This window comes from Globicephala melas, chromosome 13, assembly GCF_963455315.2.
Source record: "Globicephala melas chromosome 13, mGloMel1.2, whole genome shotgun sequence".
NCBI classification, from domain to species: domain Eukaryota; kingdom Metazoa; phylum Chordata; class Mammalia; order Artiodactyla; family Delphinidae; genus Globicephala; species Globicephala melas.
Window position 1 is genome coordinate 86,387,692 of NC_083326.1, and position 23,129 is coordinate 86,410,820.

The following is a 23,129-nucleotide window of genomic DNA, read 5'->3' on the forward strand; positions in this document are numbered from 1 at the left end:
ACTACCTCAGGACTATGGCCATCTCTTGATTCCTGTCACACTGGGCTGCCTTCTGTGTAGGTTCCGAGGCAATGGGGTGCATGGCTTGAAGAATCTGCTTTCCCCCTACACTTAGCATGACAGCCCCATCGGACTTAAACGTCACCACTCACGAGCTCTTCCGACTGAAAGCCATTCGTTAACATTGATGTAGTCAAATGCTTTGTCATCCCCATGGTCCAAGTCACTTGTATGACTGAAGATTCGACTTTTTTGGATGGAGGTAGTTCTTTTCAGCTCGTCTATTTTCTATTAAGGACACTTTCAGGGCACTTAATAGAGCCTTTCCCTAAACTGGAAATGCCAAGTGGTACAAGTCGTGTGGAGTTGCGACGGGATTGTTTGGCCAGGAGGCTTGGCCCCGTGCCTGTCCTTAGGACACTGAAGGGCCTCTGGAAACTAAAAAGAAGGTTCGTACGGGCCATCCGGGCTACCCCTTCATTCCTAGGGAGTATTGGCTTCCCCACCGAGCAGTGACAAATTGCAGATTCTGGAGGGATTACCGAAGCTCTGCATTTCAACAGTCCACCTCTAGAAGTGAGTTTCCTTCTCACCACCGTTTCTTCGGCTTATTTTAGCTTCCCCGAATCAGCTTAACCAGTTGGGCGTGTCTTTTGGGGATATTGCCGATAACTGTCGCTAGGAAAGAGTAAAGGTTAGTTTCCCGACGACCGGCTGATGCAAATAGCAGTGTTATCCGAGGATCGTGAAGCTGTGACAGAGGAATCTATGCATTCGACTAATAAAGATTTATTCATCTCTTCCTGCGTTACCAGGCACTATTCTTGGCATGGTGGCGGGAAGGGGGTTGCAGCAGAGACCAAGATGGCGCAAGCGTCTCATCTCAAGAAACTTCCGTCTTAGTGGGGAAGACAGAAACTGAGCAAAGGAACACCAAACGATATCTTCACTAGTGATAAATGCAATAATGACAATCTAGCCATACGATTGTTTTTGGAAGTGGGTATTGGAGACTGTCTCCTTGAGTTACGTGTTCAGGTGTTTGAAGGTGTTGGCTTCTATGCTAAGTGAGAAGAGGGAGGCCATGCAGACAGCAGGCAGGGGGAACGCAAAGACAAAAGCGGGAATGAGCTTGGCGTGTTCGTGTAGACAAGAGTCCCAGTGCAGCCGGAGCATAGCGATCAAGGGAGAGGACGCAAAACAGGAGATCAGAGGGGAGGATGGGTGCAACGGGAGGATCTCAGGTTGTGTTCTAATTGCGACAGGAAGCCGGGCAGACTTTTAAGGAGGCACATGGCCTGAGGAGGTATGTATTATGCAGAGACCCCCTCTGACTCCTGGGAAGAGGACAGATGGTAGAGAGACAAGAGTAGAATCTGGGAGAACAGGCAACCACAATGGTCCAGGAGAAAGATGAAGAGGGCTTGGATTCAGAAGGTCCCAGTAAAGAGACAGAGAGGTGAACTGACTCAAGATATACTTGTAAGTAAATTCATTTGTATCATTTTTTAGATTCCACATGTAAGTGATATCATATGATATTCGTCTTTGTCTGTCTGACTTACTTCACTTAGTATGATCATGTCTAGGTCCATCCATGTTGCACAAAACAGAAACAGACTCACAGACTTAGAAGACAAACTTGTGTTTACCAAAGGGGAGAGGTGGGGAGAGGGATAAATTAGGAGGTTGGGATTAACATACACACGCTACTCTATATAAAATAGATAAGCAACAAGGACCTACTGTAGAGCACAGGGAGCTCTGCTCAGTACTCTGTAATGACCTATGTGGGAAAAGACTCTGGAAAAGAAGAGATATACGTATACGTATAACTGACTCACTTGGCTGTACACCCGAAACTAACACGACATTGTAAACCAACTATATTCCAATATAAAATTTAAAAACTGATTTGGTGAAAAAATAAAATAAAACGGCAAAAAAGAGAGAGAGATTTGGAGGCAGAGCCAACAGGACTGGCTGAAGGAGTGGGTAGGGGCAGGGAAGGTGGGGAAAGAGAGAAATCAACCCTTGTTTTTAGCTGTTGGGCTTCAAGGCTGGGGGGCATGATGGTACCCCTTACCCCAATGGGAAAGACCAATGACCCAAGGATGAGAATATAAGCAATAAGGCCTGTTTAAAGAACTAGAACCCTCAGTATCAAGCAGCGCGTTCCTCCTTTTTTTCACTGTTGTGGCCTCTCCCGTTGCGGAGCACAGGGTCCAGACGCGCAGGCCCAGCGGCCATGGCTCACGGGCCCAGCCGCTCTGCGGCATGTGGGATCTTCCCGGACCGGGGCACGAACCCGTGTCCCCTGCATCGGCAGGCGGGCTCTCAACCACTGCACCACCGGGGAAGCCAGGGAAGCCCCCGCGTGTTTCTCCTTTTAATGCACCTTCTAAGTGGCCAAAGAAGCTGCGTCACACTGACCTTCTCTCTCCATTCTGCCCCATCCATTCCATCGGAAGTACTGAGGGGTTCCTCTCTCCCTACCTGCCGGCGCCCCACTCCACGCTGCCGCCCGGTCCAAGCCGCCATGCCTCTCCTCTGAGGTTATGCGCCCGCCCCCTCGCTGCCCCTCCGGAGCCACTCTGCCCGCGGAAGCCAGAGGGGTCTCTCTCGAATGCAAGTCTAATGAACGCTTTCACGCCAGTAGCACCCCGAGTCCTTCAGCTAAAGCTCCACCGTGCTCCGGGGTCTTGCCCTGACTGCACTCCAGCCTCAGCTCCCACACGGGGTCTCCAGCTCTCTTGAGACCCAGCTGGGGGCCGAGCCAAGGGGAACAGCTGCTCCCCCGACTACATCCACGCAACAGGATGCCTTCCTGGTTTGTTTTTGTATTTTTCCTTTAAGAGAAAACGTCAACCTGACAGTTATTAACTGTTTTTAAAAATGTTAGAGGGATGAGTATGAAAGACTCTGATCACCGCCCCCAGCACCAAGCCGCGCCACGGGGTGCCGGCCCCGCCCCGTCCTTTCCAGCCTCAAGCTTGCTGCCGGGTGTTAGGATGTGTCTATAACCAGGCTCACTGAACTCCAGCTGGTCTCCTTTGGGTCCTCAGAAGGTCTCCACCCACGACAACCCCTCTGCCTAAATTCGCTTGCCTCTTTATCCTCTGGCTTACATCCACTCAGAGTTCAGGTCTGAGCTCAGAAGTCCCCGTTTTAGGGAAGCCTTTTCTCACCCTCGTGGCTGAGTTATCCTGATTTCAGGGCTTTCACTTAATCGTCTTCATATCCAGGCTTTTAGTGGGTGCGCGTTAAACATCTGTGGGATGATCATGGACGTTGTGTTCCTGGCAGCCAGTGTGTGGACTCCCCGCTGCACGTGGGGCTGGTGTTGTTTGTGTGGACATGATGCTGGGAGTGTGTGCCAGCTGTTTGCCGATTTGGTCTCAAGTCTACTCCCTGCCATTCCCTTGCTCTGTGGTCGGTCGCTCCAAACTGTGTTTGCCAGGATCCCTCAGCAACTGAATTATGGTGATGTTTAGCCAGCGGGAGGCGCTGGTGAGAGACTGAAATAGGATGGAGGAAAGAAGTCGGGATATTTGCTGCCCTCTCTGCTTCAGATGGTGTCGCAGGCAGTGGGTCCTACGTCTTCTTGGTTCTTTTCCTACTGGGCAGCTCTTGACTGCAGCCCTCCCCCAGTGACCTAGCTCCTGGGGTCACCAGCCCTGCCCTTTGTCCCCTGACCCTGAAGGAGCATCTTCTTCCCATTGATAATCTCTGGTTCCCTCACCATTCCGTGTGCCCGCTCCGCCCCTCCAAAGCCTTTGTAAGTAAAATTAAATCTCCTCTAGAGAACTGCCTGGTGCAGGCTCCGTTTTCTGACTGCTGACCACAGTACAAGCAGCATCCAGAAAACGGATGCTTTCTAGGGTCTGGTGGGTGGAGCTTTCCACAGCACTGGGGAACCCGACACAGAGATGAAGGGCCTGGATGCTGGAGCCTGCCTCTGCATTTATGCTCTGGATGGGGCTGTCGTCTTGGTGCTGCTGAGTTTGGTACAAGAATAAGGTCTCTGTATTTGAAATCATTCCCTTAAACGAAGAATAAGAAGCAGTTCTCTTTTTTCCCCGGTTTTATTGGGATATAATTGACATAAAGCACTGTAGAAGTTTAGGGTGTACAGCCTAATGATTTGACTTACATACATCATGAAACGATGCCCACAACAGGTTTACTGAACATCCGTCATGTCATAGAGAAACCACATTGAAGAAATAGAAATACATATATATATTCCTTGATGAGAACTCTTAGGGTTTACTTTTTGAACAACTTTCATTTATAACCTGCAGCAGTGTTCTTAATCTTTATCACACTGTACATTACATCCTAGTATTTATTTATAACTGGAAGTTTGTTGACTACATTTATCCAGCTGCCCTCCTCCAACCCCTGGAAAACAGTTCTTCTTAACCCTGGCTTCACAAGGGGATACCCTCGGAAGTTTTATCAGAAAAAAAAAAAAAAAAAAATGACATCCGACTCACCACAGACCAGCTGAATCTGAAGGGGAGAGAAGAAGGTGTTTCTGTTTTATTTTTTGTTTTTTGTGTTTTGCGGTACACGGGCCTCTCACTGTTGTGGCCTCTCCCGTTGCGGAGCACAGGCTCCGGGCGCGCAGGCTCAGCGGCCATGGCTCACGGGCCCAGCCGCTCCGCAGCATGTGGGATCTTCCCGGACCGGGGCACGAACCCCCGTCCCCTGCATGGGCAGGCGGGCTCCCAACCACTGCGCCACCAGGGAAGCCCGAGGAAGGTGTTTCTGAAAAAGCATTGGTGCTTTGCACGACAAGTTATTCTGTCGTGCAGCTGGGGTTGAGGGCATTAACTAGAAGGATAGAGGTTGCCAGTGTAAATTCTCCCAGGATGAGAATGGGATGGACCCCCAAATCCAGAGAGAAGTGGTAGAGCAAGAATTAGACTACTTTGTCAACTCAAGCAGAACCCCACCCCCGGCTTGGAAGACGCCACGGCAGCCGGATGCTGCAGAGGGGACCAGGGGACCAGAGCAAAGCAGCCCCAGGACATGCTGCATCTGCATTCACTCTGGTCACTCTCCTCCCTGTGAGTGTTTTTAGCCAAATAAATGGGAAACTAATAACAGGTGGTGGGAATTCTGGTGGAGGTCTGTGACCCACTGTTGGCCACAGTGCATTCACTTCTGTATCTCAAGTACCAAAGCGCACGCCTGGCACAAAACAGGGTAAGTGTTTGATGGATGGATGAATGGCGGGTGCTGAGCAGAGCACGCGTCTCTTTTCTATTTTAGAGTAAAACTTTCCTTTATCCCCTCTAGTCCTTCTAGTCTTAGTGGTTCGCGCTGCCACAGAGACCCTCAACTCATCAATTACAGACATTAACTGTAAATTATACTTTTGCATAGTTAATTCAGCCTCTTCATTATGTATTTAGTGGTACTCAGCAGGCTTAAAATTCAACAGCAAGCTTTGGAGCAGATCCAGTTTCTGTCTTCTGTGATATTTGGAAAAGGCGAAGTTTTCGTAGTGGACCTTGGGGCATGTCTTTCCTGGAAGATCTCCAGTGGGCTCTGCTTTTCGCTTCTCCCTTGGAAGGAGTTCAACCCTTCTGGAAAGGCTGATAGCTTCAAAGGCTGCATCTGTCCTCCTGTCCAACTGAGCGGGGAACTCCTTCTCCCTTCTTGAGCCGAAATGAATATTAACCTGCCTAGTGGAAGGAAAGAAGAATGTGAACATCAGGGGACCTGGCTCCTGGAGCATCACTCATTCATTATTCATTCGACAAATATTTACTAAGCATCTCCCGAGGGTCAGCGCTGTGACGTATCACGAGAATATCACAGTGAACAATACAGTGTCCTTGCTCTCATGGAGCTCTCAGGGGAGAAAAAGGGGAGGGGGCAGATGGCGAGCGACCCAATGCCTATAAACGTATAATGTGTTGTGTGATGATGTGGATAAAGTCGCTGGCTGAGCCACGGATAACAGGGTGAATGTAGTCATGGGTGAACCGCAGTGATATCTGGGGGTGAAGCGAGTGCAAAGGCAGTGAGGTAGAGGGAAGCTTGGTGGTTTTGAGTAGAATAAACGAGGGAGAAAATGGTAGAGAAGGAAACTGGTGCAATAGTGGAGACAGGGACATTGTATTATCAGGAACTGGGAGATGAAAGCATTGCTAATTCCGGGGCCAGGCTCAGAACGGACCCTCAAAAAACACTTGCTCTGCCGTGTTCAACTTCCACTAACAAAGGTCGTGGGTGTGTTTCCAACCTACAAATCCAGTGTGCAGACCATATATATACAGCTCTATTCCTTTATCTGTCAGTGCTTTCAAGGTCTGCCTTAAGCCCCCATTCTACTTGGTAGTAGAAAAGTTAATCTGGTTGATTTCAAGTTCGCTAAGGCATTTCAGGTTTAAACTCGGTTGATTCAGTCTTTCGAGCTCTGCCCCATTTTCTTCAAAATTGACCCAGGTGGGAAGGATGATAACTTTGGATGGGGGCTGGGGGGACCTTGGGTCTTCAGATAATCTGGCTCATGGCTCATCCACAGGCATGTCATCCAGTGCTAAGTTGTGGTCATGGTTCGGCACTAACGTTCATGAGGTTTCCATGTTTCTACCTGGTCTCTGAGTGCACCATCCATGACGTCTTTCCCTGCAAGAGAAAGACTGCAGGAGACTAACTTCAGTAGCCTTCCCTGGAACTAGGTGAAAGTTCCATTGCTTTCCTGTACCACTCAGGCCTTAGGAGAGACTGGGCAGTGGAGTGAGCTCCCTCTCAAGCCCTCCCTGCCCCTGGCATCTTGAGATAATCCTATTAGACCTCTGCCATATCCTGCTGGCCAAGTGCATGGGAGACTCTAAGATCCCTTAGGAATCAAGTGAAAGACTTGTATCAGTCAGAGACATCATCTCTTTATCCATTGCTGTGTAACAAACTGTCCCAAGCTTGCTATCTTCAAATAACTATTATTTCTCAATAAATGGGAATTTCCTGGGCAATCCCTCTGTAGGTTTTTCCTAGGCACTCTTACGGAGCTGTATTTATCTGGTACAATAGTTTGGAGCCAGGATGGCTGGGCCTCACTCTCTCCACATGATCTTGCCTCTGGGCATCTTCATGATCCAGTTGGATCTGAGGGATGAGCTCAACGCTTTCCCTCCGTGTTAGCTGTCACCAATTTGCGCAGCTATGTGCCAGGCTCCTAGAGGGAGTTAAGGATGTACATTTATCTCCCTAAACATGCACAAGACCCTGGAAGAGCAGAACATGTGTCCCCATTTCAGAGATGAGTAAACTGAGGTATTGAAAGCCTGAGTAACATGAGTAATGTCTCGAGGGTAAATGTGAGGTTCGTATCCAGAGCTTTGACTCAGAAAACATGTGCTCACACCCATCCACCACGCTGAAGAAAGGAAAATAAGTGACAGGACCTGGTCTAGTCAAAGTCAGGGTCAGAGCTGGAGGCACACTCTGCCTGGGAGGGATGCTTAGATCAGGATCCAGCGGCCTTGGGTAAGGTCTTGTTTTTGCCCACCTGCTGTGTTCCGCCAATCCCAGGACACACGGCCTTAGGAGCACAAAGATGTCCAAGTCCTGCCAGGTTACGGAACAGGAGAAATGCTGCAGCCAGAGCTACCACGTGATGAATAGCTGCTTTGGTATGCGTTCGGCTTTCCACATATGACACCTTTTATCCTTCCAACAGCCTCATAAGGGTGGCTGATCACAGATCCAGGAACCGATTCTTCTACAGGGAAAGTTAGTGGTCCTTCAACTTTGCTGCATATTAGAATCACCTGGGGAGCCCTTAAGAATCCCAGTTCCCAGGTCCCTCTCCAGGCCAGTGAATGAAGATCCCTCGTGTGGGACCCAGACCTCAGAATTTGTTAAATAATTCCTTCCACCAAATAATTCCAGATAAGTCATCAAACTTGAGGACGAACGGGTTACGTAAGCAACTTGCTCCAGATCACAGCCCCACTAGAGAGCAGAGTCAGAATTCACACCCGAGTGTGTCTATTTCAGAGCCCACGGTTGGAATGCCTACCCGATACAATTGCTGCATGGACACTAGAAAGAAAGAAAGAAGAATCATTCAAAAGCAAAACGCTTGGTGATCACAGAGAGAGAGCCTTTTTGGTATGGCAGTAATGTTCGACCTTGGCCACACATTAAAATCACCTGAGCTTTAAAAATACTAATATCTGAGTGACACCTCTTGAGATTCTGATTCCAATGGTCCAGGGTAGACGCAGGTATCCATAGTTTTTTTTTTTTTTTAGTTTCCCCAGGTGGTAACATCCAGCCAAGGTTGAGAGTCCCCGCTTTGTAGAAAGGGAAGGCTCAGGTTACTTCCTTAAGGGTTGCAGTTCACCTTTGAACCAATGTCATTGGCATCAATATTATTTGCGTAAAGTTCTCTCTTTCCTCATCCTTCCACATTTACCTGCTCCTATAAATTTAGGCTTTGGGGACTGGGATAGCGAGAAGGGAAAAAAATTAAGTCTGAGCTCAATCTAGCCCAAGTGTGTCTGGAAACAGGGCAACCTGCAAAGGCTTTTCTCCATCCTCTGTCCTTCACCGTTATCCTGCATCCTGAATTCTGCCCTGCGTGTTGATTGCAGACAGCAGGAGTGGAAGAGATGACTCTCTCAATAAGAGACCAGATCCTTTCTCACTGTCCTGACATATTGGATTAGGCGATGTTAGCTCAGCTCAGCCAATCTGATATCCCCACTCAGCACTTTGAACGTGGGATCAGTGGTGCAAAGCGTCAAGGACAGTAGAAAATTCGTTTTGGCATCAGCAGTGGTGTCCCGTCTAGAACTGGTTTTGTCCCACTTTCCTTTGTTCCCGCCTATTCTCTGTGTCTTTTTCTCCACACTTCCTAGTAATTTTGAGGCACGTGTTACGTTCCCTTTTCTTTATCGGTCAGCTCAAGGTGTTTTCTGTTGCTTGGAACTTGCAGCTCAAACCGATATGCTGCAGCACTGTGGAGAGCACCCAGAGATCATCAGGGCATTCCTGTGGATGGTGGGGTCAATGGGACTATCTAATAAAGCCTTTCCCAGAGGAGATGTATGTGTCCTTTGCCTTCATGAAATACACATGAAGTAAAATGAATCAGACGAAGCCTGGGCCAAATTCTTCTGCTTCCCTGTTATAAGGCTGATCTCTTCATTCTGTTAGTCTCATTTCTTTCTGCAGGCGGTAAGCTGTCATCAGTTTCTGACTTGGGAGCTGAAATCCCTTACACTCCACGGTGGGGAGGTAAAGCCCTTTTGGCTTCTTAAGATACACCGAGACCTCATTTTCTTACAAGATGGAGTGCAACACCTAAGAGGTTTGATAAATTGGGTTTCCAGAGTCCAAACTTTATTGTGACTATTGGGGGAATTTATTTGCTTTTGGGTAAGAGCTTTTTTTAAGCCAATTTTGAACATTTCTTTTGAGAGTTACTGCCATAAATCTACACTATTGATTTAGCAAGTAGTGGTTCTTGGGCTCTCTCTGGAGTCACTCAAGGGTTTCAATTCCTCTATTTATTACTCCAAAGATATCACAAGCCCCATATAGGCTGGCACGGAGGGTTCTTGGTCCCTTCAAGGCAAAGGCTTAACAGAGATTTCAGTTGGCTCAGAGGGAGTAGGAAAGCACTGGCCACAGACAGAATTGCAGACAGGTTTCTTCTTCTCTTGGTCCCCATCTGCTAGCATATGTATCGTACCATGGCATTGTGTCTGACAGGGACAGTTACCAAGTAAACGCACTGAATACAAATCTGAACAGATCCCAGTTCCTGATGAGCAGCAGGGAATTGGCATCTATACTCTGGCTTGTTCTCCGGGAGCTCCTGGACCAGCCCTAAAGGGGCACGTTTAAAAGGTGGCTTTTGACCAAGTCTAAAGTCACAGAGGATGAACATAGTGTCAAGTCCTGCTAAAAACAGGAAGAGCTCACATTTATTAACCTTTGGTCGTGCCAAGTTCTGTTCTAAGCGCCTGAGACCTAGGTGATCATTTATTTAATCCTCGTATCAACTCCATGAAATGGGAAGGAGTTGAGTCCCCACTCGGCAACTAGGGAAAAAAGGGCAGAGCTGCCCAAAGTAACCCAGCCAGTAACGGCTGATGCCGGGACGTGAGCTCAGGAGGTCTGCTTGGAAGGTGACAGCAGATGAGTCATGACACTGGCTGTGTTCCCCTGAAAGAGTCACGGGTCCTCTTCTTGCTTCTACCCACTAACCTCCTCCTGCCCTTTACCACTTCCTTTCTGTTTCATTCTTTAATGAAATACTTCTTGGATGCCCAATATTCCCAACATGTAACACTGGATCTGTGCAGCAGGAGTGAGATGGAGGAAAGGGCTGTATCAAGGACCAGTTCCAGCCCCAAAGCCAGCACTGTCACACCCCCCGGGTACACTAGGGGTCCCACGGACCACAGTTTGGAAATCACCACACTGCACTGTCTTTAGGGCAGGAGTCTTCCACCTTAAAGAAGGGGGTAGGTCGAAGGCACATTGTAAAACCTCTAGCATTATTCTCCGTGTAGGCATCCTTTAGGGGCCACGACGGGATCTTTGGATAACTGGATTTTTGCCACGTGCAGTACTAAGGAAACGGAATTCTTTGTTGAAGAGGGTCAGATAAGCAACAGCTACGTCTCCAGCGAGCACAGCCAAGTAGCCAGCTCTGCTGCAGATAAGGAGGTACCAAGGGAGGGTGTGAGTCCTGAGAGGGCAAGATTAAACCCCCTGAAATGAGGGAAGTCATGAGCCGAGTGCAGGGAGAGGCTGGCCAGAGCATGCAGGAGGGATGTCCGGAAGTTGAGTTAAGCAGACTCCGATCCCTCCAGGCCTTAGCTGCTGGGCCAAGAAGGCTTAGTTTGGAAACACTCCAGATTCCAGACACGTCTCCCTCATTTTCCAAGACAAATAATTCACTCTTGATCTTGCACAGCCCATGGCTTGAGGTTCCAGACGCTGAAATCGTTTTCCCTCCCAGAGGGATACGCAGCAGCTCATAAATCGCTCTCCTCCGGGCTCCACTTCCAGCCCGGAGTACCGGAAGGAAGATTCATGAGTGCCGGTGCCTTGGCTGGTGCAGCGACCTTGCTGTTACGTCCCGCCCCAGCCCTCTGAACGGGTCTGAGGGTAACAGAGTGAGAAATTAGCGTTCTGGTTACTGGGCAAGACCTGAAGATTGAGTGGGTGCATCTTTAACTGATAATCCCCACAGCAAAGGGAAGAGCTTCTCCGTGACGCTTCACAGTGGTACCAGCACATGCTTGGGACGCAGTGTTAACATCTCTGGTGTTTCTTTCTTGATGTGCTGTGGAAAATCCCCCTCAGTTCACCTGACATCAGGTGACCTTCCCAGAAGCTGCCAGCCGAGAGAGTGCTAACTGTTGGCCCACCACTTACTTAATATTTAGCCTACAGGCAAAGGGTATTGGGGGCCCCTCAGCCTGGCCTCCAGATCCTCCCTGGCCCACCTTACAAACCCAGCTGTATGCCTGGGATGCCCTTCCTTGTTGCCTCCACCAATATTGATTCTTTCGATTCAGTAGTTCCAGAAAGCTTCTCCCATTTTCCCTTCTCTGACCTCCTAAAAACAAGGGCTGGCCAACTTCTTCAGTAAAGGTCCAGTTAGTGAATACTTTAGGCTTTGCGGGTGTTACATTACCTGACATAATTATTCAACCATATTCTTGTATGTAACACGAAAACAGCCAGAGAAAAAACATAAACAAGCGGGCAGGGCTGTGGTCCAATGAGACTGTTTACGTAAAACAGGTAGCAGGCTGCATTTGGCTGACAGACCACAGTTTGCCATCTCTGTTCTAAGGAGACTTGCTTGGTGTCTTGTAATTTCATACTCGACCCCCAACTAAATTAGAGGAGAATGCCGTCGAGAGCACAGGGCTGGGAATTGGGAGAGGCTGCGTTCAGCTTGCTTCTGCCACTAACGAGCTGTGTGGTTGAGAAGAAGCAATTTTCTTTCCCTTCCTGGGCTTTCGTTTTGTCATCCGAAAAATGAGATGTTTGGACTGTCGGTCATTCCCCAAGCATCAGAATTGCTGCGGCAAGCTTGCTTTTAAAAAATACATATATCTGGGCCCACTTCAAATACAGGGTTGTGGTCACATTTCTTAGTTGCAGACATCAGAGTCCCTTTAGCTAACTAGCCCTTCTAAAGAGAAGAGTTTTCCTTAAGGGATACTGGACAATTCCAGGAATCTCTAGGAGAGCTGTGGAATTGAATGTGTTTATTACACAGCCAGGGACAGGGCAGACAGGGAAGAAATACAAGAAAAATGACCAACTCTGCAGTGGACCTTTGCACTGGAAACATCACTTGGCATGATAATACAGGGGCCTGGATGACAGAACCACCACAGCTGCCCCGGAAGAACCCGGACCATGATGCTTGTCAGAAAAATCCTAATTTCCTTCCCCACTGCCGCTTCATAACCCACTCTACATCTAAGTACCAGTAGAGTGGCTCTGACAAGTGGAAACTTGGCTTTAGGCCTGCAGGTAGCTTCAAGGGAGTCTAGAAAGGTCATTTCATGCTTCTCAGCTTCTGTAGGAGGATAAGCTAGGAAGGGGTTGAAAGACGTTGATTTAGCTGCTTATAATATCTACCACACAAACGACACTGAACTTCAAGGGGGTCCATTGAGTTCCAAGGTCATCCAGGTCCATGGTGCCAGGGTGAGGCAAACGGGAGTAACTCACTGTCTGAGGAGCTAGTCAGAATCAGTCCAAGAGACCCATCAGCACATACGCTGATGCTCAATGTTGAAGATTCTTCGGCCGCATTCTTAACGTGTGGGCGCTCTTCCATCCCACCCGCCCAGGTCCCTACATTGTAGCTGGTGCCAAGTCCCAGGTGCTGTGCCTGAAAGGCATTTCCTTTGTCCTTACATTCTAGTTATAATCGTGAGGAGAATGGAGCAAAGGGATTGAATGTCCTTCCACCGAACCAAGTCAGCTTAAAGCTATTTTCCTCTGCTCTCTTCCAGAAGCAGCAGTTTATTCAATGAGGTTGTGCAGATGAACTTTGAAATCGCCAGCTTCAGCAGCCTGTCGGGGAGTCAGCCCATCACCTGGCAGGTGGAATACCCGCGGAGGGGCACCACGGACATCGCCGTGTCTGAGATCTTCATCAGCCAGAAGGACCTGGTTGGCATCGTGCCCTTGGCCATGGTAAGACCGGTGTGATCATGGATGCGCGTGTGATCGTGTGTTCAGCTGTCTGACTGTACCCTGGTGTCCCTCGTCTCTTTCCCAGGATGTTTGCCGCGGTTGTTTCATGGGGCATTTGCATTCACAGTTTCCCCTCTTCCTGGTCTTTGGAAGTTGCTGCGTCGTTAATCCAGCCTGTCTCAACTTCAGCTATTTTCATAGCAGCTTCATGACATTTGCCAAATTTATAGTGTTTACTTACTTTCTCTTCTTGAAGTCTACTCCAGTTCTTTTTACTTCCGTTCCTTTCTTATAAGGAAGCTTGAGGTCACTATGTCTATTCAGATGGGTATGGTATGTTGCTGCTGCAGACAGCCCCCAAATCTTAGGTGCCTAATGCCATCTAGGTTGTTCTTGCTTATGCCGCGTGGTTTAGATGGTAGGGGGCTCTGTTCCAGGCAGTCCCTCAGGGATCTAGACTGATGGATACGTCATCATCTTGGAGCTGGAACATCAGAAACACGTGGCCTTCTTGGTGGCAAAGACAGAGGAGCAGTCAGAGTGGCCCGCAAGCTCTTCTAAGCAATGGCATGTAAATTACATAGGACACTTTCACACACATCCTTGGGCAGAAGGAGTCCTGTGGCCCTGTCAGATTTCAAGAGGGCTGGGAAACATGGGTGCAGAGGAAGAGCTGGGTGACTACCCCAGTCTCTGCCTCACTACACAGTAAGTCAACATGTGATTGACACAAGTAGAACACGACACGAATAGAGTATACACAAACCCGTGTTACCAACTTCTAGCTAGACCCCGTGCAGCTGGAACTGAGAAGAGAAGAGGATGATAAGGGGCTAGACTGTAACTCTATCCTGTGGTCACTCACCACGTCTGCCAAGCCCTGGGACTATATTCTCCAGGACCTGCCTGTGCACAAGTGTTAAGTCCTCCTTATGGAGGTACATAGAGGGTGGTGTTTCAGAGGCACTGGAAGAGCGTTCTGAAGTATAGCTCCAGTGGTCTTTGCCAGGATTCGCCTTCAGAGACATGGAGCCTGACGTGGATATTCTAAAACTAATTTCAGTTCAGCTTTGGAATAAGCAGGCTTCATTGACACCGGGTTAAGAAATATATCAATTAGAAGTCTTTGAGTTCCATGTGACAGAAAACCCGACTCAAACTGGCTTAAGCACGATGAGAAGTAACCAGCTCACATATAACTTAAAAAGTCTAGAAGAGTGTTTCTCAAATGTTAATGTTCATATAGGTCACCTGACGATTCTTCTCAGATGCAGGTTCTCGTTTAGGAGGTCTGTGTTGGGTATTTTTTAAAGCTCCTAAGTTACGCCGATGCCTCTAGACAGAGACAGCAGAGCGCAGGTTGAGTACCAAGGATGCAGGTGTGCAAATGACGTGATCACAGAAGGTGGCTTCTCTCCCCCTCTCAGCTCTGTGCTCCTCTTGGCTAGAGTCACGGTACAGGAGGCTCTGTCCCCAAGGTGGCCCCTGGCAGTGCCACGCTGACATAGTCACAGCATCACATCCAGCAGGAAAAGAGTGAAAGACCATTGCCGATCACCCAGGAAAACTCCTAGGACTGGCTCTGATTGGGATTGATTGTCTTGGCTTGGGTCACGCGTCTAACCTGGGAAGCCAGTCACGGAAGCCAAAAGGACGTGATGCTCTGAATGGCCAGGCCTGGGGAACACCTCCCCCTGGAGCATGTCTGGGATCAGATGGAGGGCTGGTAGGCGTGGTGCAGGATGGGAAAATCTGATTCCACTGAAAGAGGGGCAATGGCTGCTAGTCAGACACAGCAACAAATGTCCACCGCAGGAGGTGTTAGGATTTGTTAACACTCTGAGGTTAGAAAATGACTTCTCTTGACTTTTCATGTCCTAGAAGAGGCCTCAACAGTCTACAGCCCATGGGCCAGATTCAATCTGCTGCCTCTCTTGGTACACCACGCGAGCTAGGAATGGTTTTTGCATTTTCAAATAGCTACGTTTTGAACGGTGATATAAGTCGCTTCTTGATATGCTCAGTTTTGCCCCTTGGGTCCCAAACCCTGAAATAATTTCTGTCTGGCCCTTTAGAGAGAAAGTTTGCAGACCTATGTCACAGGACCTCGACACCAGTTCTAGGGTATAGGTGCCTAGTTCCCACGCTACCTATTTCAAAAAGATAAGCCCTGCAGATACTGTGAAAAGTAAAGTCATTGTAAGTATATGAGATAGGATTTTGGCCACGCTCTTTGTTTTGGCCGTGCCCCGTGGCATGTGGGATCTTGTGGGATCGTAGTTCCCCGATCAGGGATCAAACCCATGCACCCTGCTATTTGGAAACCCTGAGTCTTAACCCTTGGGCCACCAGGGAAGCCCCTGGCCATGCTTTTCAAGGGACTACAAGAAAGCCTTCTGTGAAGCAACGGTATCATTATTATTGTGCTTATTATGTTTTTGTAATAGCTTTAAGGTAAAGTGAAATGACGACTTATGTCACACCCAGAATCCTTTTGTGTGCAAATAACTGTAAATGAATTCAAACTGGCTTCATCCGGAAGGTCACAGAGTGGCTGACTGCACGGAACAGAACGAGGACTTCCGACGGCCGGATTTAAGAGCTCATGTGATGTCATCCTTTTGCTTCCCCTCGAATGTACAGTTTGACATCAACTCTGCAAAGTGACGTGGACAGTTAGGAACTATACTAGCGAGTGGACAACAAAAGAGGCAATTTGGAGGGATTTCTATTCTCTTATTTTCTGTATTTTCAAAGGTTTTTGTTTTGTTTTTTTTTCTGGAATGAGCTTTAGTACCTTGAGAAGCGGCCAAAACAGAAACTTTTATTGAAAGGAAGTAGCAAATGAAATGGCAGCTTGACTAGAAGATGAGAAATATTTTAGAAAACTGAACAAGAGGCACATCTTTATGTTACCTGTCAGCAGCCAGTGAGGCAACGGGTCAGTCTTTGAAAACAATTAATTGCCCCAATCGTTGCTCGTTCTAAAGAAAAGCAAACTGCCCAAAGGTAACGTAGAGGATTCCCGAATAGGAAATGGGCCTCGTTGGGGGAAGTTCTCACCTTAAAATCAGGCCTTCTCAAACCCCTGCCTAAATCCAGGAAGAAAGCCATGACGCCACCCACGTGCTTCTCGGTGGCCTTCTGTCTCACCCAGCAGTACCTTCCAACTCCCAGTGAGTAAATGAGATGGAAGGAGCAGAGGACGGTACCCTCAACTCTCCAGCAGAGTGACCCTTCCAGGCGGGAGCCCCCTGGATCACACTGCCCGCCCCCAGCACCATCCTGGGTGGAGAACTCGGCCTCACAAAGCCATCGTTTACCCACCCCGCCGTCAGACTTAACTGAGCGACAGGACCCTTTCCTTGCATGGGGGCAAGAAAGCTTCAGGGTCCAGCTCCTTGGCCTTCGAGCATCTCCCAGCCCGCCAGTCCTCAGCTCCTGCCCTCAAGGTGCCCACATCAGCTGGGGGGGAAGAGAGGGAGGGGTCTGGCCGCTGGGACCAGGACGGAAGGCTGGTCCAGGGCAGCCTGGGGCCAGCACAGACTAGGAGACGAAGCGGCAACTTTAGTGCTTGGGCTTCAGTTCTTCTTCGATATAAGAGAAAAGTATTCACATCACTAGTTGAGACCCGACGAGAGTGTCACATGAGACCTCCATGTGACAGTTTCTGCAGGTTGGCGGCAGGGGTGCGGGGATGCTGGTCTCTTTTCAAGAATAAAGATGTGCAGAAGCCACTCAACCTCACCCTGAGCTCTTACGAGGTGCAGGCACTGTGGGTGCATGTTGTGTTCCATCGGAGGAGTCAGCAGTAAACTAACAGGGCTTCCCCTCAGGGGCAGGGGGATGTGGGAGGCAGACAGACAGCAAATAGGAAGCTATTTCTTACGCTAAGACCAGGTCATGATAAGGTGCTTCCACGAAGACGAATAACGCGGGACAAGGGGATGGCGTGTAACCCGTTCCCAGTTCTGTTCATGTCCCAGAGCTTCTCCCTGCAGTTTATTTAAAAATAAAACGGTAGGGGAGTTTCCTGGCAGTCCATTGGTTAGGACTCCGCAATCTCACTGCCGAGGGCCCGGGTTCGATCCCGCAAGACGCATGCCACGCGGCGAAGCCAAAAAAAAAAATTAAAATGAGGTCCAACATCCAGTGACTGGCGTCCTTACAAGGAGAGCTCAATTGGGATATCTGGAGGAGACCACAGGGGGGAAGGCCGTTTGGGGACGGCGGCAGAGCTTGGAGAGATGCACGTGCAAGCCAAGGAAAGCAAAACTTGCCAGTAACCTACAGAATCTAGAACAGAGGCAAGGACGGCTCTCCCCTAGCGCCTTCAGAGGCAGCCCGGCCCGAGGGACACCTTGATTTTGGACTTACGGTCTGCAGAATCACAGGAGAATGAATTGCTGTCGTTTGAAGCCACCCAGTTTGTGGTACTTCGTTACGGCAGTTCTGGAACACGGCTGCACCCCTGTGCCTCCCCCTGTTGCTGCATCCCTGCCCACCCCCGGCCCCATCTTGCCGCACGTTCGCCAGGGGCGTGGTCCTCTCTGCGTACAGCTCCTGTCCTGTCAAAGAGGCTGTTTTCCGTGGTCCTCCTCCCTCTGGGCACCAGTAACTGGGCTGCTTGCCTCAGGCTCCCAGCTGAGATGGGCATCTGGGTATTGCACCATCCTTTGATCCTGCCACAGCTCTGTCATCACACACTCTCCAGTTCACCTCCTTTGAGTGGACCTTCTGTTTCCAGCCAGGATGCTGAGGGATACCGAGGGGTACGTGCTTCCGACTCTCCTTCCCAGAGGACACATCACACTGTCCTCAGTCTGTGAGGGGAGAGGTTAAGGGATCTCACTGGGCTATCGGAACCCCGTGGCCGGATATTTCTACCCAGCAGTATCCCGTGGTTACTTCTCTGCATCCTTTGTTGTTGCTAAATTCAGAGAACCAGACTGGGGAACGGACCGTGCATTCGCAGGCCTGTGGCATTGCAGAGATGCCCTTGGACCCCCTGTCAATCTACAAGTGATGGAGGACTTAACTTGGCTTTGAAGTCCGTGGGGAAGCGTGTTGGCAATATCCTGTGTTAGAGAAAGGCAAATACAGGCATTTCAGAGAATCGAGGGGCATCTCCTTTGACAGGGGTGGAATAATATTATTTTTAAAGGGACAACGAAAAGATAATGTTTTCTGATTTTCCCAAAGCACCCTGTGCTCCACGCTCCTTCTCCAACTTGAAGATTTTACATTTGTAATTCTCTAGGAGTATTTCAAGGATGGCTTGGATGCTCTCGGCAATTGAAAAATGTTTGCACAGTTGAAAAATAACTATATGGGCAGCATAAGTGTTTTCCTTGCCACAGCTGGAGATTTTCTTTGGAATTCAATTTAAAAATGTCCCTCTCTCCAACTAACCAGCCCAGATTTGTGTCTAAAAAGCTGATCTATGACTCATCAGAAGCTGTTTTGACTTGGTGGCAATGGTTTCAAGGTTGCTGATTAGTTATCCAATCAATGGTACCTTATTCACTGCCTGCCACAAAGAAAATGCTCCAGAAATGTGATTATGATTGTCATTCATGTTTTCACCATCACTACGTGATCTTGGGTTTCCCCATCAGTAAAAGGAAGGGGTGGGGGGATGAGCAATGGCTCAGGTCTTTCCCAAGTTTATACTTTCCATTGTTTTACTTACATTGCGTAGAAAGTAAAAACTGCTCTGATTTTAAAGATTATATTACTTCACTGGGGATGAGAGATGGAGATGGAGAAAAAAAGTGATTCTAACATAGGAAGATTAGCGGGAGGGACTCACAGGCTAAGCGCTGTCTTCTTCCTCACCCTGAATGTCAGTCGGAGCCCACGTACTATAAGAGGGGACCCCAGGAGAGAAAACCGCATGCACCGTGGCACAATTAACTGCCAACCCTTAGCACACCAACTTCTCACTTTTTATGATGTCCAGACACCACTGAGTTTATCCTTTACTTAATATTTTCTCTAATAGAGAACAGTATAGGAATTGGGAGCCAACTATGTTGGCGTAAGTCCTAGCTCTGCCTCTGAATGGCTGTGTGACCTCGGACAAGTGTCTTGACCTCTCTGTGCCTCATCTGTAGAGTGGGAATAGAAATAATACCAGACTCGTAGGACTGTTTTGAGAACTAAGTGTACTCAGAATTCCTTGCCTGGCACTGGTAAGCCTTCAGGAAATGCTAGCTCTTTTACCTTAAGTTGTTCCACGTTAAACTTCTAATTATATTTAAAAGGAAATGCTACTTCAGTAGGTATTGAACCAGTTGTTTATAGATCCCCTAAAGACATGATGTTAGTATAGAAATGTTCACCCATGTGTAGTCAGAATCACCTTGGATGGGGGAGGGGACGCCCCAGGGGGATCTGTCCGCAGCCCGAGTGACGCCAAAACCCCACGTTCCCAGCGAGAATGCGGTCACCCACCTCACGACCCCACGTTCCCGCTGGAATGTCAGAAAAACAGTCCTGGGAGAGAGTGGCGAGAGGATGGGAAGTGGCAGATGACCAGGACGTAAAAATGCCACAGCACGCCTGAAGGGGTCTTTAGTCCCTTTGGGAATCACAGAGACCTCAGGCAGGTCTGTGAACTTGAACGGGAAAAATTCCACCTCCACGTTCACTAACAACCTCTAACCAAAACTCAGCATTTCCGCCCATTATGAACAGAGATCCCCCGAAGTGTTAGCAGCCACCACTGCACTCGTTTCACGGATTTCCATACATACTACTGGTGATCCAGGCTCCCTGACATACCGTCTCTACTTTTCACTAGTTGGAAATTATGGTCACTTTACACCCAGTCCTAGATCTTATTTTGAGGTGCACTAACACAGAAGCACATGCATGACTCTCGTTCAGATATTCTTTATATTTTGATACCTGTATTTCAGCACAATTGGCTTCCTTTGCAAGCCTACGTATTTTGTTTTATGCATTTAAAGACTTTATTCTTTTTAAACTAATTTTTATTGGAGTATAGTTGATTTACGATGTTGTGTTAGTTTCTGCTGTACCGCAAAGTGAAACAGTTACATATATACATATATCCACTCTTTTTTAGATTCTTTTCCCATATAGGCCATTATGGAGTATTGAGTCGAGTTCCCTGTGCTCTACAGTAGGTCCTTATTAGTTATCTATTTTATATATAGCTGTGTGTGTGTGTCAGTCCAAATCTCCCAATTTATTCCTTCCCCCTTCTTCCCCCTTTGGTAACCATAAGTTTGTTTTCTACATCTGTGAGTCTGTTTCTATTTTGTAAATAAGTTCATTTGTACCATATCTTTAGATTCCACATGTAAGTGATATCATATGATAGTTGTCTTTCTCTGTCTGACTTACTTCACTTAGTATGATCATCTCTAGGTCCATCCATGTTGCTGCAAACAGCATTATTTCGTCCTTTTTTATGGCTGAGTAATATTCCATTGCATATATGTACCACATCTCCTGTATCCATTCATGTGTCGATGGGCACTTACGTTGCTCCCATGTCTTGGCTACTGTGAACAGTGCTGCAGTGAACACTGGGGTGCGTGTATCTTTTTAATTATAAAGACTTTATTCTGAGAAGGATTCTTAGGCTTCACCAGCCAGTGAGACATGCCCATGACACAAAAAAGACTAAGAGCTGTGGCCACAGAGAATTAAACCCTCACCCCAAGCCCTCCGTCACCCCAGCCTGTGGGGAGAGGGCGATGCCACAGTGAACCTCTCCTTATTAAGCACCTACTGTGTGCCAGGTGCGGTTTGAGGTGCTGCCCAGCACCTCCACACTCAGCATCCTTGTCCTTGCTGAGTCCTTCCCCTGCAAGTCTCTCCGCCACGCCTGGTTCCTGCAGACTCAGCCCATGAGGGTCCCCCTCCCCCGATAGCATCCACAGCTGTCTCCTGACACCCCGTGCTGTTGTGCTACTATATCTTAGTCTCCTCATATCTGAGGAAATTCCTCTTTTATCATTCCCCGACATTCTCTTTTTTACGTTTTTATTTATTTTTTTAATTAATTAATTTTTTAATTGATCTTTGGCTACGTTGGGTCTTTGTTGCGGTGCACGGGCTTCTCATTGCGGTGGCTTCTCTTGTGGCGGAACACGGGCTCTAAGCGCACGGGCTTCAGTAGTTGTGGCATGCGGGCTCAGTAGTTGTGGCTTGCAGGCTATAGAGCGCAGCCTCAGTAGCTGTGGCGCACAGGCTTAGCTGCTCCACGGCATGTGGGATCTTCTTGGACCAGGGCTCGAACCCATGTCCCCTGCATTGGCAGGTGGATTCTTAACCACTGTACCACCAGGGAAGTCCCACGTTTTTATTTGGTTACATATTTATTGCCTGCTTCCACCAGCCCTCCCCCAATCTGGAAGGTTGGCTCCGTGACAGCTGGGATTTCGTCTCTATTTCATTTCGGCCTAGAGTCCCTTACTGTCCATTTGTTCCATCTTCCATCAAATATTGTCTGCTGGGCGGCTGTGCACCAGGCTGGGGAAACAGCAAAGAACAGGCCCTATCCCCGTGTGCAGCATCCCATACATTATCCTGCGATGTCTGCTTTGAAAGTCCCCTCTGCGTCTGGGGCCCTTGTTCCCTCCTGCTGCCTCTCACCTAAGACGGCGGGTCCTGAGGTGCAGACGCACTCCCGCAGCACCACCGTCTGCGGAGCCCCAGCGACTGCCAGCTGAGAAGACGGATCTTCACCTCCAGAGGATGCTGGATCCTGGTCAGTTCCATGGGAAGGAAGTCAAGAACGGCCTGGAAACCACTGGGCAGGATAAGTTAGCCTCTTAAGGACTCCAGGTGGCCGGTGAGATGCTACAGCAGGAATAACGCATTGTGGGCACAGAATTCTACCCCCCTGCCGGTTCCCCTAACGCCCGCCACACACTCTGATGTGGCACCTACCCATCTGGGTTGTGTTTGTCACAAACAGGTCTCAGAGGTTGTGGCATCTCCCTGCCTTACAGCCACAGGCTCATCCGAGCCACCATCGTCTCCCTGCTGCCATCCTGACCCCTGACAGCTCATTCCTCATGTTGAGAACCTGACCAGGTCTCTCTCCTCCAGAATGGCACTCCTCGGATAACTCCCCTTGCAGGAGAAGGAAAGACGGAGAGAGAGCGAAAGAGGAAGAAAGGAAGGAGGGAGGGAAGGAGGGAGGAAGGAAGAAAGAAAGAATGAAGTACAGTGGGACTCACCAGGGCCTAGGCAGCCCTGAATGTCTGGCCCACAGCTGCTCTCTGACCTCGTGAGCTTCCTCGCCTCCCCTTCCACTGCATTCCAGCCCCAGGGCCTTTGCACTTGCTACTTCCTGTGTCTGGAACCTCTCCTCCAGATTCCGTACCGCATTTTCCCCATGTTATACAGATCCCTGCTGAAATCTTCTCAGACTGCTTTCAGTGACCTCATCTTCTCACAGCCCAGTCACTCTATCTGCCCTGACTGCCTTGATTTTCTTTCATAGTAGGACAGAAAGTCGCCTGTTTATTTATGCGTTCATTGTCTGAATTTCCCCACTGGCATGTCAACTCCAGGAGGGAAGGGACCGCTCTATCAATAGCATCTAGAACAACGCCTCGCACACAGTAGGTGCTTAATAAGGAACTGTGGATTGAATGAATGAATAAATGACCCACCGTATCTGTCCTCGAACTGAGAGACTCCTGTCTCTTCCATCGTTTGATCACCAGCCCCTGGCACTGCTCCTGCCAAAAGGACATTGCTCCAAAATACTTGTTGCCAGAATTTCTCCAGCTGAAAGGAAGATGTATGATTCTTACTGTTTTCTGTGTGGTTAGCGGTGCCAAGGCTAACATTCAATAATTGTCAGCCTTTCTTCTGCCGCCCCGTAATTATGTCGGCATTTGAAACCGGTTAGAGCATTCATCTAGGAATGAATT

General features: G+C 48.7%; 1 protein-coding gene across 3 annotated transcripts in view; it reads left to right on the forward strand.

Moving 5' to 3' along the window:
- TMEM132C (transmembrane protein 132C) overlaps nucleotides 1–23,129 on the forward strand; it is a 375,242-nt gene that overhangs the window by 287,328 nt on the left and 64,785 nt on the right. For all 3 annotated transcript variants that reach the window (XM_060311004.1, XM_030859975.2, XM_060311005.1), the window contains exon 4: nucleotides 13,023–13,206. In XM_060311004.1, coding sequence (XP_060166987.1) covers nucleotides 13,023–13,206 — 184 coding nt within the window. The remainder of the gene's footprint in view (nucleotides 1–13,022; nucleotides 13,207–23,129) is intronic.